The sequence below is a fragment of the Oreochromis niloticus genome, linkage group LG9 (assembly GCF_001858045.2).
Source record: "Oreochromis niloticus isolate F11D_XX linkage group LG9, O_niloticus_UMD_NMBU, whole genome shotgun sequence".
In the NCBI taxonomy this organism is placed as follows: domain Eukaryota; kingdom Metazoa; phylum Chordata; class Actinopteri; order Cichliformes; family Cichlidae; genus Oreochromis; species Oreochromis niloticus.
The window spans coordinates 2,835,221-2,848,829 of NC_031974.2; the positions used below are offsets into that span (position 1 = coordinate 2,835,221).

Genomic DNA, 13,609 nt, shown 5'->3' on the forward strand with positions numbered 1-13,609 from the left:
AAAGACCCGACAACCATTTCACCTCCTATGAGCAAGCACTTGGTGACAGTGGGAAGGAAGAAACCTCCAGGAGATCCCCCGGCAGCCTACACCTATTGCAGCATAACTAAGGGAGGATTCAGGGTCACCTGGTCCAGCCCTAACTATATGCTTTAGCAAAAAAGGAAAGTTTGAAGCCTAATCTTAAAGTAGAGATAGTGTCTGTCTCCTGAATCCAAACTGGAAGCTGGTTCGACAGAAGAGGGGCCTGAAAACTGAAGGCTCTGCCTCCCATTCTACTTTTAAATACTCTAGGAACAACAAGTAGGCCGGCAGTGTGAGAGCGAAGTGCTCTAATAGGGTGATATGGTACTATAGGAAGTTACTGAGGCTGACTCTTTTCTATCAGCTCTGATTAGAAAAGCTTCACTTCTGCTTCCATGAGTTTTCTTTAGCTAAGCCATCAAATACTTTATAAATACTGCATATACCATAATACTGTCACATGTTTCGGCAGCTCACCTCTAAACAGGCGCTAAACAGATGCTTGGCTGTGATTGGTTGAATCTCTGTTTGTGTCTTTGTATTAATCCGAATAAATAAAAACAGATAAAGAGGTAAATGTGGTTTGACTCCAGCTACATTCTTCTCTTGATTTTCTTCAGCTGTCTTTGGAGCTCGCGTTGTTTTTGTGTCTCTCAGTCGGCCTCGCTGCCTGAGCTGAATTTCTCTTTACTGTTTGACTCGGCTGGTGTTTGCTGATGAGACGGAGGACGAGTATAAATAGAGATATTCATCTGTTTGATCTGTGAGCGCCGAGATGGAGCAGAGAAACCTGCTTCTCCCTCCAGGTTAGAACTGAAGGATCTCAAACCGACGCCTCCTCAGGGAGACAGGAAGTGCTCACTCCTCCTCAGGTCACCCTGTGTGTGTGTGTGTGTAGATCTACACACACACACACACACACGCGCACACACACACACACAGCTGCCTACAGTCATGTATGAGAGGAGAGCAGATTAATATGAAACGAGTGCAGTCGATCTTTGTTAATCAGGTTTATTGGAGGTGGAAGTGCTGAATGAGCTTTCTGTGACTCAGAATGTCTGAGCCCAGAAACTGAGAACATGATCTCTATGTACAGCAGAAACTACAGAGTTCAGCTGGCAGAAAACATCAGCAAATAAAGTGATTTTATCCTCTCACACACACACACAGACACTCTAATATCCGTTACCGCTAACAGCATTGTCCTGTCGCTCATTAGATTAGCCTTGACATGCAGCGTGTGTTCATGTTAAGTGTTGCTAAATCAATCAATCCCTGACTCCTTGCTGATGATGTCATCACACGCGCACACACACACACACACTGACACACACACAGCCCTGAGAGTGTGTTCTCACACACACTGAGGGCTGGAATCACATATCAAACTCATAAAAGGTTCTTTGTGTGGTGGAGCGAGGTTACCTCCTGCTCTCTCGCTCTTTCTATTCACTTGTATGAGTAGCTGCAGGTGTGTGTGTGGGGGAGGAGGGGGTCGCAGGTTAAAGGTCAGGAAGGTCAGCTTTCGTCTCCAGGAAAGTAGAAGCTGCACAAACACGGAGAGGAACTGGCGAGCTGAGCTGAGGGTCGCTCTGTTAGCTACACCGTCACCTGACTCTATTCAGTTCAGTGTCCTGCAGCCTCCATCACCTGTTTGTGATGGAGTTTTTGAGGATGTTCAGTGTTTGAGCCATTACACAAGAAAAGTTACCTATTACACATTACTTTTCTTCAAAGTAATGCAGTGGGTTACTTAATTAGGTCCCAGAATCCCAGAGCCAGATGGTGGACACCGTAGGTGGACGGAGGTCAGGTGGTGAACGGTATCTCCTCCATCCCATAGTCAGACCTTTTACAGTGGAGGACATGGAGTTGGTTAGGAGGGGGGTGACTTGCCCATCATGTTATTGACGTAGTTAGGAAAGTGGCACCTAGGGTGCATGAGGATCAGCCCTGAGTAACTGAATGCTCTGAATGAGGTAGGGCTGTTCTGCCTGACACGTCTCTGTTGTGTGGAGGTCTATGGTGGAGCATCTGGTGGTGTTCTGTTGTTACAGGACATTCAGTCCATGTACACCCACCGTGGGTCGCTCCACTGGCATTAAGCCAGACTGTGGGTGGGTGTTGGACCACACCAGGGCTTCCCTTTGTCACCAGTTGTGTTCATAGTTTTATAGATAGAATATCCACGCGTAGCCACGTGGTAAAGGCCTCCACACTGGTGGCTTCAGGATTTCAACTTTTCTTTTTGGAGATAATGTGATTCTATTGGCTTCATCTACTGTTGGCCTGCAGCTCGCACTGGAGCTGTTTGCAGCTGAGTTTGAAGAAATGAGAATCAGCACCTCCATGTCCAAGACCATGGCTCTCAGCCGGAAAAGGGTGGAGTGCCCGCTCCGCGTTAGGGATGAGTTGCTCCCCAGTTGGAGGAGGGTCTTGTTCACTAGTGAGGGGAGGGTGGAGCCTGAGATTGACGGACGGTTTGAGGCAGTACACGGATGGATGGACAAAGTCGACGACACAAAGCAAAGATAAAAAACAGCTTAAGGCCACTTCAGAGTGGTTGCCATGGTGATTTTACAGTAGCTGACTCGTGCCGTGTTACCTGTTTACATTCAGGCTCTGGCTGCTGGGCTGGGGTCAGCATGCTCTCAGCTTCATCATCACTCTGGGTTCTTGGCTTAGCTTAGCATTGGCGTGCTGTCTGTGCAGATGTTAGATGTTGCAGATGTTCCTATCTTGGATGCAGTTTGCACTTTACTGTCATACTCTTGTCCTTTTGTGCGATAAAGATAATGTCCATATCTCCACTCCTGAGAAGTTGTTGACTTTTCCTCCTCCCACACACAAACTGATGTTTGATGTTTTATTTTCTTATTTATATGCAGATAGCAGCAGAACCTCGTGATGAACGTAACATGATTGTAACTGTAATGTCTTTATTGAATGTAGTACAGTTACTGCATTACTGAAAAATGTAATGTGATTACAGTTACAGTTACGCCTCTTAACTCTGAAGCTCCAGAACCTGCAGTTCCTATGACGCCCAGCAGAGGCAGCAGTGAGTCAGTCCCCATAGACTTCATGTTTAAATCATGTTTACAGCCTGATAAATGAATTGGTTGGTCTCTATGGAGATCATTTCATAACATCAGTATTTTATAACTAACAGAGTGTGACTGATGATGATGATGTTACAGCAGCTGCAGCCGCAGTTATGTCGCCTCCATGAGGTCCTCATGGACGTTCCATGTTGAGATCTGCAGAAGCAGGACCACGTTTGAGTCCGACATCACCGCAGCGATCAGGGTGCCCTTCGCCAAGTTCATGTTTAAAGCAGCTGGCTGAGGCGATTGGACTGTGTAAAAAGCCTGTCAGACGTGCTGCTTTTTCATCGTCTTTCTGCAGTAAATCAGGATTTTGTGCTGCAGACGTTTGTTTGTTCAGGTCTGAATCAGAGAAGAAGAAACGCTGCAGGTTTTTACTGTCTGCCTGAACCACAGAAGAAGAAGAAGAGACATGAGGGGGAGGAGGGCAGCACCTTGCCTCGGGGTGCTTTTACTGTCCTCCATCTTAACCTCGACGCGCACACAGCAGCGCTCACTGATGTCTTCCTTCCAGTTTAAAAGCTCGCTTTTACTTTTATTTTTACATAGCAGCGTTTTTCAGGTCAGGGTTAAACTTTTAAGTGTGTGTGTGTGTGTGTGTGTGTGTGTGAGCATGTGTGCAATCAGACAAATGGATTTTCTTTATTCAGACTCAGAATAGAAAGAGAGAAAATACAGACGATGGACGGATGTGAGGACGCTTTAGTAGTTTAAAGATGCTTTTCCTCTGCAGTGGTTACACAACACACACACACACACACACACACAAAGAGAACAAAGTGAAACCCCAGCATCGCTTCTCATTTAAGCTCCTCTAACAAAACTCGTCTCACTTTCAGAAGAAATGCAGAAGAATTGAAGAGCTGATGGCTCTCTGAGCTGAGACGTCACTCACAAGCTTTTAAATTTGGCCAAATATTAGAAAAAATGTCTCAGAGGTTAGGAGTGATGCTCCGAGTGTGAGAGAAGCAACGATGGAGCACAAAGCGACGTTTAATGACTCGTAAATTTAAAAGGCATTACTAACTCACAGATTTACAGCACAGCATCCACTTTAGTAACGTCTCATTAAAGGAGCTCCATTCAGACCACCTTAAGAGCCTGCTGATCTGACAAATGCAAAGCCTCCATTCCACCTTAAAAGACAAATGGCACATTGGAAACTCTCACTTATTCCACTTTAACTGAGAAGCATCTGCTCATACTGCCTTAACACATGGCTTCACAGAGAAAACTCTTACCACCTTAAAAGAAAAAAAACGAGCTCACACAGCAGGAATGTAAGTTACTCCATACCGCCTTAAACCCAAACACCATTTGTGTCACCTTAATGGAGATAATACCGCTATAAAATCTCTCTCATACCACCTTAAGTGCTGAAAAACAACCTATTACAACATGTTCATACCACCTTAATAGATAATAAAAAAAGAAAAATCAGAGTTTGAGTGAAGGAAACTTTATTGAAACTTCTGCTCGTTTTTTGTGTCGGCAGGAAGTTGGCGAAGAAGAGGAAGGAAACTCTCAGCTCCAGACAGGAAATGACCCTGATGGTGAACAGCTCCCAGCACACCACCATGGTGGATGCGCACGCGCACACGCTGAACGGACGCAGTGAGTACATGCACGTGACGCGCACAAATGCTGCCGCTGTGTGGCGTGTCCGACAGAACGAGAGCGGCGCTCGAGATCAGGAGACGTGAAGTTTAACAGCTTCCTCCTCCTCAGTGACAAAGCACAGGGTCACGGTCGGAGCGGAAGGACCGTCCGCGCTCCATCAGCCTGACAGAGTACAGCCCCGCCCACATCCTGGGAGGAAAGTCCACGTCATCACTCAGAGTCCAGCTCCAGGCGTCACTGCCAGCTCACTCAGGCCTGCTGGCATGTTGGCGACCCCTGGTGACCCCTGGGTGCTATGGAAAAATGTCTATCTCTGACGAGATGGTGAGACAAAGACTCGGTGACTGAGTCGCTCACCCACAGGTTGTACCGAAGACGCAGATTTATCTGCAAACGCTTCCCGAGTGAAGACGTTTTCTTTCTGTGGCTGTAGCTCAGGTGGCAGAGCAGGTCAGCCACTAATCAGAAGGTCGGTGGTTCGATCCCAGGCTGCCCCCTGGCTGCATGCCAAATATCCTTGGGCAAGATACTAACCCCATGTTTGCCTACTGGTGGTGGTCAGAGGCCCGGTGGCGCCAGTGTCCGGCAGCCTCGCCTCTGTCAGTGCGCCCAGGGCAGCTGTGGCTACAATGTAGCTTGCCATTGCCAGTGTGTGAATGGGTGAATGACTGAATGTAGTGTAAAGCGCTTTGGGGTCCTTAGGGACTGAGTAAAGCGCTATACAAAATGCAGGCCAGGCCATTTCAAAGAAAAATAATTTAGCTGATAATTCATGACGTGATAATCCCGTATCTAAACGATAGAAGTGAGTCGTGGGAGGAGCTCAGGCTGTCGTGTGCTCGCTCATTCCATGACTTCGTGTTCTGACTCAGTTTCCACGACAACCGTGAAATCCTACGTTTTTGCAGCGTGGCTTAGGACGCCGACCAACCTGAAAGACGGCGAGTTCAAACCCAAGCAGGTGGCGTTCTCGTCCTTCCTGTCGTGAGCTGAAGGAGGCGATGTTTTATCGCAGCGTAGCGGCCATCAGAGGACGAGGAGGCACCCTTCCTTCCAGGCTCCTGTGCTCACTGTCTTCCTCTTTATTCTGGAGCACGGCGTGCAGCTGCGAGCGCCTCCCAAGAGGAGACGATTTAAATTAAGCACAGACATCAAACACCACAGACCCTAAAACCATGACTGCAGGTATGCTTACAGGAGTCTCTGATTTAATTTAACCACGAAATTCTCAGGTGTGTAACTGCGGCCGAAAACAGGAAGGTCAGTCAAACGTCATCTTTGGATCAGTCCGTAGACGACGACAACAAGGGAAGAGCTGCTCACAACAAACCAGGCTAACAGACCTCTCCTCCAGCATCATCCTGGTTATGAAATAAAGCTAAAACTACAAACCAGTGTAACTGAAATAAAAAGTTATGCTCTTTATTGATCTGCTCAAATCTTCCAGACCAAAGATCCTGAGAAGGTTTTGGTCCATCTGTGTGTTCAGACTGAGATGACTGAAAGTCTGTGGCTTTACGACCACAAACAGAAGCCTGTCTGAAACGGAAATCATCTAATACAATCAGAAAAGATTCAAGTGACAATAGAAATTATAAAAGAAAAGCTGCAAACCTTTAGTAACTCTGACTTTTATTAAAATAGAAACCCAGTGTTCAGTAAACAGCTGAGCAACAATTTCAAATCATAGGTCATACTCCTGATACAAGTGATTGATAAAGGAGTACTGAGGATTTCAGCTGTGGTCTCTGCAAACAGTCCTAACGCCCTTCTAACATACTGCTAACGTGCTAATGCCCTGCTAACACGCTGCTAATGCCCTGCTAAACTGTTGCTAAAGTGCTGCTAATGCCATCCTAACGTACTGCTAACCAGCTGCTAACATACTGCTAATGCCATGCTAACACACTGCTAATGCCCTGCTAATGTGCTTCTAATGCCATGCTAACGCGCTGCTAATGCCCTGCTAATGTGCTTCTAATGCCATGCTAACGCGCTGCTAATGCCCTGTTAACCTGCTGCTAACGTGGTGCTAATGTGCTGCTAACATACTGCTAACGCGCTGCTAATGCCCTGCTAACATTTTGCTGATGCCATGTTAACATGCTGCTAATGCCCTGCTAACGCGCTTGTCACTACCCGATCCGTACCGGAAACCCGATCGGTACCCCGCATGCGCAAATGTTACGTCACTTCCTCTCTTTGCTAACATTGCGACAGTTAAATGTATTTGAATGACACAGTTAGCGCCCTGTTAGCTCCTAGCATTTCTCAACAGCTTTGCCTCATTTTCGACTGCCTGGGACATTTAAAATATGGATAATCCGTATACAAACAAATTCATGCCTTTCGAATAAGAAGAATGGCGCCTAATTACAGAGTTAATAATACAGACTTTGTAATGTGTCACGTGAAGATTCATCAGCCAGATGAAATGTTTACTGACAATTGACAGTGATAGCGGACATCATCATCACTATTCCAACCAATAAGGCTCGGGGAGTCCTGATCCGTAAATATCTTTTTATTTTTTTTGTTTTTCTCTACATTATATTAAATGTTTCATTATCGGAAACATTTTAAGAGATACTTATTATTCTTAACATCTTAACAGATACTCTGACCCGTAACTATCGTAAAACGCTTCGACCGGAAGTAGACACCACGCATGCGGGGTACCGATCGGGTTTCCGGTACGGATCGGGTAGCGACAGCGCTGCTAATGCCCTGCTATGTGCTGCTAATGCCATGCTAATGTACTGCTAACGTGCTGCTAATGTGCTGCTAACATAAGTGAAGCAATAATGAACCATCGCTGAGAATTTCCTTATGAAGCTGCAGGCGGAGCGATAGGTGAATCATTGAGTGTAAAATGAAAGAAGCAGGAAACATTAAGGCTGCGTTTCTGTTTCCTCTATGCAGCTGTTTCATCTCCGTCCTCCTTCACCCTGAAGACAAACACCATCAGCACCTCTGTACCAAACTCCTACTACCCAGGTAACAACACTGACATGCCTCCTGTCGCGATAAGAACTGCTGTCAGTGTCGCTCTGTCTGGTCTCGATGTAATGTTTTCATTTGTAAAAGGAGGCAGACTGTCTCAGACTGTCTCAGATGTGCAGCAGTGACCAGTGTCCACCAGATCATCATCATCATCATCGTTTATTTACATAGCACTTTAAAAACACATAAGGCTGACCAAAGTGCTGAACAATAGAAACATAATAGATACCATAAGAATAATAAATACGATAAAATAATAAACATAGCGAAAACAATAAAATATAAGTAAATACAAGTCAGTCAACCACTGAGTCAAAAGCCAGTGAATAAAAATGCGTTTTCAATCTGGATTTAAGATTGTATGAAGATCAATGCTGAACAAGAAAACAGTCACTGCAGCCACTTACTGCACACCAGCAACAGTGCTTTTGTTCTTTTATGAGTCTCAGAGACACGTCTTCCACTGTCGGCTGTTTTTGCACTGCTTCATCTGCATGAGCCTCCACCTACTGGTTCCTCTCCTTACACCTGGACACAAAAATGCCACACAGATTCTCGGAGGCATTTGGACGATGATCAGTCCCTATGTGCTAATATTAACATTCCCCAGACATCCAGCCAACAACACTAACATTTAGATCAAGGATGCAATTCCTCCACTCTTACCTTCTTCAAAGCTTTGTGCCAACACACTGCAGAACAGCTACCTAATGCTACTCCTACAGATGTCGCTCATCTTGTTAATAGTGTTATAGCCTTACTGCGTACAACTCTGGATACTGTAGCTCCTATAAAAAAGATTACCTCAAATCAGAAGTACTTGACTCCCTGGTATAACTCAGATAATTCAGTTCAATTTTATCAGATAAGCACATAACTCGTAAGCTAAACATGTTCTGAAAACTTTATCCGAGAGTGGGTCTCAGGGCCAGCAGCCGAAGCAGAGAAGGCCAGACCTCGCTCTCCCCAGCCACCTCCTTATCTGGGGGAACACAGAGGCCAGCTGAGAGACACAATCTCTCCAGATTTGGGGCCTCTTCTCGGTGGGAAAAGTCCAGAACACCAGGAGGCGCCGAGGAAGCATCCTAGTCAGATGCCCGAACCACCTTAACTGGCTCCTTTAAATTTGGAGGAGTAGTGGCTCTACTCTGAGCTCTTCCTGGATGGCTGAGCTCATCTCTGTCTCTAAGGGAGAGGCCAGCCGTCCTCTGGAGAAAGCTCATTTCCACTTGCATTAGCGACCTCATTCTTTCAGTCACTACCCAAAGCTTGTTACCATTGGTAAGGGTCGGGACGTAGATCCACCAGAAATACTAGGCTTTTAAGCTTAGCTCTCTCTTTACTACTATGGACCGGTACAGCGTCAGCATTACTGCAGCCACAGCTCAGTCCTCCCACTCCCCTCACTCATGAACAAGACCCCGAGATACTTAAACTCCTCCACTTGGGGCAGCAACTCGTCCCTGACCCAGAGTGGGCACTCCACCCTTTTCCGGCTGAGGACCATGGCCTCAGACTTGGAGATGCTGATTCTCAGTGTTAGCGGGAGGCCACCACCTGATGAAGTCAACACAGCCACATCATCTGCAAAAAGCAGAGACGAGATTCTGACTCCACCTGAGTGGTAGCTGCTTGGCTACACCCAGATATTTTGTCCAAAAAATCGTTAAACGAGCTGACAATGTGGACCAAGCTCTTGCTTGTATAAGGACCAGATAGCTCATTGTAACGGCCAAAGAGAGAGGCTAAAGAGTAAACCACATATTTTTTCTTTCTCCGGGAGGCTGAAGAGTGTGATCCCCCCCTGCAGATATTAAGGGTGTGTAACTACTGTAGCGTGTACTGTGCATTACATTGAGGAGTTGTACAAAGATATCCACAGGCAGGAATCATTTCCTGTGTCGTTCAGTGGTGCATTATGGGTAATCTCAGTCTCTCACTGAACATGCAACACTATAGAGGACAGCACTGACCACAGCAGACTCCTGAGCATTGTCCAACAGATGTTGCAGACCTCAGCTGCATCTGAAAACAGAGTATGGCTCTTCCTGTAGCGTGCACTGGTGTTTTTAACCCAGTCCAGTTAATGTGTACTCTGAGGTATTTACAGGTCTGTCCACCGTCCTCCCTTCCCACCTTATCCAACTTACCACCAAGTTGTAACGGCTGCCATTTTCCTTGTGAGTATTTATTACAGGGTGTGCTGCAGGGAAAAGCCTGTTCTGACGTTTGAGTCTAAGGTTTATTTGGAGCACCTGACGGCTTTTTTTTTTGCTTCTCATCCGTAAACTCTCTCCAGAGTCCATCACATCATTCTTGAAAGAGAGGTTTGCCGTGTTTGAGTCTGTGGTGGGACCTGGTTTGTGCCATCATTTGCATAGTACAGTTTTCTGGTCCATGTCAGACTGTTCATAACCAAACCAGGTCGATGGTACAGAGGCGGCCACTCGTTTAAGGTCCTCCATTTGTTTGGACTGGTCCTTCTGCTTGAGCTAACTGGTTCTGCTTCGTCTTCATTGGCCATGCTGGGATTCTCTGTGCCTGCATCCACATGTTGACCAAAGTGGATTTGCGACACCACAAAACAAACGATAGCGTATAATATGAAACCATAGTTGTTTTAGTTTCGTCATCCGATATATTTTGTCATATCGCAAAGCCGTACATCTCAGCCTCTCTCTTCGCTCGAGTGTCCGGGACATACGGTCGTAGATCTGATGATATGATTACACAATCGATCATCAACCTGTGTTGAGGTGAGCTGGACTATATCTAGCTGGTACATCTCAACCTCGCGCACTAGCTCAGGTCCTTCCCCACCAGAGAGGTGATGTTCCACGTCCCAGTTGCCATCCTCAGGAACCATTGATCGGTCTGGCTTGGCCACTTGGCCAGCACCAAGTACATACTGCACCCAACCCCTACAGCCCCTCCTATGGGTGGTGGGCCTAAAGGGGGATGGGCCCATGTCCCCTCTTGGGGCTACACCCAGCGAGGGCCCATGAGTTAAGGGCTGGCCGCCAGGCACTGTGTCTTGGTAGGCAGACTCTCCAGGCCTTAGGGCTGTGCGATATGACCAAAATCTCATATCCCGATATAAGAATTCTATCGTCCCGATAACGATATAAATCACAAAAATGTAACATTTTCTGTAAATACTGTGAATCTCGGGCAGCTCGACTTGCGGGAAGTGTTTCCAGCTGGACATCATGTAGCTGGAGTCGAGTGTTTTAACCGATGCATGAAACGATACATTTTTAGACATAAGTTGTAACGGCCTCCGTTTTATTTGTGAGTATTTATTACACGGCGTGCTGCGTGGAAAAGACTGTTCTAAGGTTTGAGTCTAAGGTTTATTTTTTAGCACCTGACGGCTCTTTTTTGCTTCTCATCCGTAAATACTCTGCATCTTTCACGTGATTCAGTTTATTTTGAAAAGTCTCAACAGGATCTTGAGCTTTATTGTGAAAGGTTTATGTGGAACATAAACAAGTGGACACGCGATGGTGTTACCGTCGTTGTTGCTAACGACAACGCATAAAAACAGGCGCTTGTCCATCCGTAGTGTGATTATATTAAATATAAGAGAAAGAGAGAACTTTAACAAATTAATATAGCCACTACAGTGACCATCAAAACGATGAAAAAATATTGCCGTAAACAGTTTTATTTTGTGACGCCACGAAACAAACGATAGCGTAAAATGAAACGATAGACGTTTTTATATCGTCATCCGATATATCTATCAATCAATCAATCAATCAATCAATCTTTATTTATAAAGCACTTTTTATACAAAAATTGTAGCACAAAGTGCTTTACATGGTTAAAAGCAGCCCACCCCACCCCACCCTCCCACTCATTCCCCACACTCTCATTAACATAAACGATTATGAATACACACATCCACATCCACCCCCCCCCCCCCCCCCACACACACACACACACACACACGCACACTTAAAGAGTAAAATTGGGCTGGGTACGCATTAGCCAAGTGAGGAAACACTATCACAGGGAGCCGTCTGCACCGGGAGCCGGTCACAGACCGCAGCCTCCAGGCTGGGCACACAGCAGGAGGGAGGCAAAGAAGCCCCCCAGCCAGGCTGAGAGGATCCAGAGGGCCCCAGCAGCCACGGTTGATCACAGCCCCGGTGCAGAGAGCCCCCTCCGAGGAAACACTGGAGATATGAACCAATAAGAATATATACAGGATAAAGAGATAAAATAAATAAGAGTGGGATACAATATAAATATAAATAGAGTAAGAAGATAAAAAATGAATAAGAATAAAATCAATAAATATTAGATTAGGTAAAACCTAAATTAATAATATAAATAGAATAACAGGATAGAATAAATAAGCATAAAATAAATAAATATATATCGTTATATCGAACAGCCCTACCAGGCCTGCCCCCAGGCGGGGCCCTGGTAACCCTATCCCAGCCAGGTGAACAGTTCCCTTGGTCGTGTACACGCAAGAGTCTTTTGAGTGGCTCTTTGTCTGTGCCATGGTAGACCCTACCAGTGGGCAAAAGCCCCCCAGCAACATAGCCCACAGGATCCCTGGGACACACAAACCCCCTCCACTATAATAAGGTAGAAATTTACTTATTTCTTCAATCTAGCTTCAATCTAGCGTCTCCACTTTAAATTAGATCAATCTATCTTTATTAATTCCATTCAGGATATGTCCTTCAATGTGCATACCAAACAACATCTCTAAAATTAGAAATATCCTGTCTCAGAGTGACGCTGAAAAACTAGTTCATGCATTTATCACTTCCAGGCTGGACTACTGTAATTCATTATTATCAGGAAGTCCTAAAAACTCCCTGAAAAGCCTTCAGCTGATCCAAAATGCTGCAGCAAGAGTCCTGACAGGGACTAGAAAGAGAGAGCATATTTCTCCTGTTTTGGCTTCCCTTCATTGGCTTCCTGTTAAATCCAGAATTCAAAATCCTGCTCCTCACATACAAGGTCTTAAATAATCAGGCCCCATCTTATCTTAATGACCTTGTAGTACCATATCACCCTATTAGAGCACTTCGCTCTCACACTGCCGGCCTACTTGTTGTTCCTAGAGTATTTAAAAGTAGAATGGGAGGCAGAGCCTTCAGTTTTCAGGCCCCTCTTCTGTGGAACCAGCTTCCAGTTTGGATTCAGGAGACAGACACTATCTCTACTTTCAAGATTAGGCTTCAAACTTTCCTTTTGGTTCATTCACCTGAAGCCCAGTACTCACCAGACATTTAGCTGCCATTTAAATAGTTGACATTCATCCAGCAGTCAGCCAACATCCAGCTGATGCATTTTAACCATTTAGCCAACATTACCTTTACTCTCAACCAGCATTCATCTACCACAAGCCTAATATTCACCTGACAGCTGGTGTTCACACATCAGTTTGCCAAAATCGAACAGATGTTTCCCTGCAGACATGTAGGGAGCTGACTGGTCTTCTTCTTCTTTTTCTCTTCTTCTTTTGTCCTGTCTGTCCATCTGTCTGTCTGCTGCTGTGTCCTGATGGCAGATCCCTTCGTACCGACAGCCATTCTGGGTGAGACACCTTTCCTCTGTTTCCTCGATAGGACAGAAGTGCACAGGTAGACAGACAGGAAAGGGGCAGTCAGATGGTAGGAAGTGGACAGAGCTGAGGCCTAGAAGAGAGAGACACTGAGAGGAGACGAGAGACAGAAGGACAGATATTCTGACTTCCATCCATCCCTGCTTGCTTCTTGTTCAGCTGCTTTTGGTTCTTTCCTCCTTTTGGAATCTTTTTTTTGTTATCTTGTTCCTTCATCTTTTACAAGTACGATTTTGTTTCAGATAATAAAGTTCTTACTTAT

The 13,609-nt window shown here is 45.6% G+C and overlaps 1 protein-coding gene across 16 annotated transcripts in view; it reads left to right on the forward strand.

Annotated features, from left to right (window-relative positions):
* LOC100711527 (receptor-type tyrosine-protein phosphatase mu) overlaps positions 1–13,609 on the forward strand; it is a 219,651-nt gene that overhangs the window by 154,876 nt on the left and 51,166 nt on the right. For 9 of the 16 annotated variants that reach the window (XM_025910166.1, XM_025910162.1, XM_019354924.2 and 6 more), the window contains 3 exons: positions 4,630–4,748; positions 7,677–7,751; positions 13,294–13,320. In XM_025910166.1, the coding sequence (XP_025765951.1) occupies positions 4,630–4,748; positions 7,677–7,751; positions 13,294–13,320 (221 nt within the window). The remainder of the gene's footprint in view (positions 1–4,629; positions 4,749–7,676; positions 7,752–13,293; positions 13,321–13,609) is intronic. The other 7 variants (XM_025910167.1, XM_025910168.1, XM_025910170.1 and 4 more) reach the window with 3 other exon arrangements.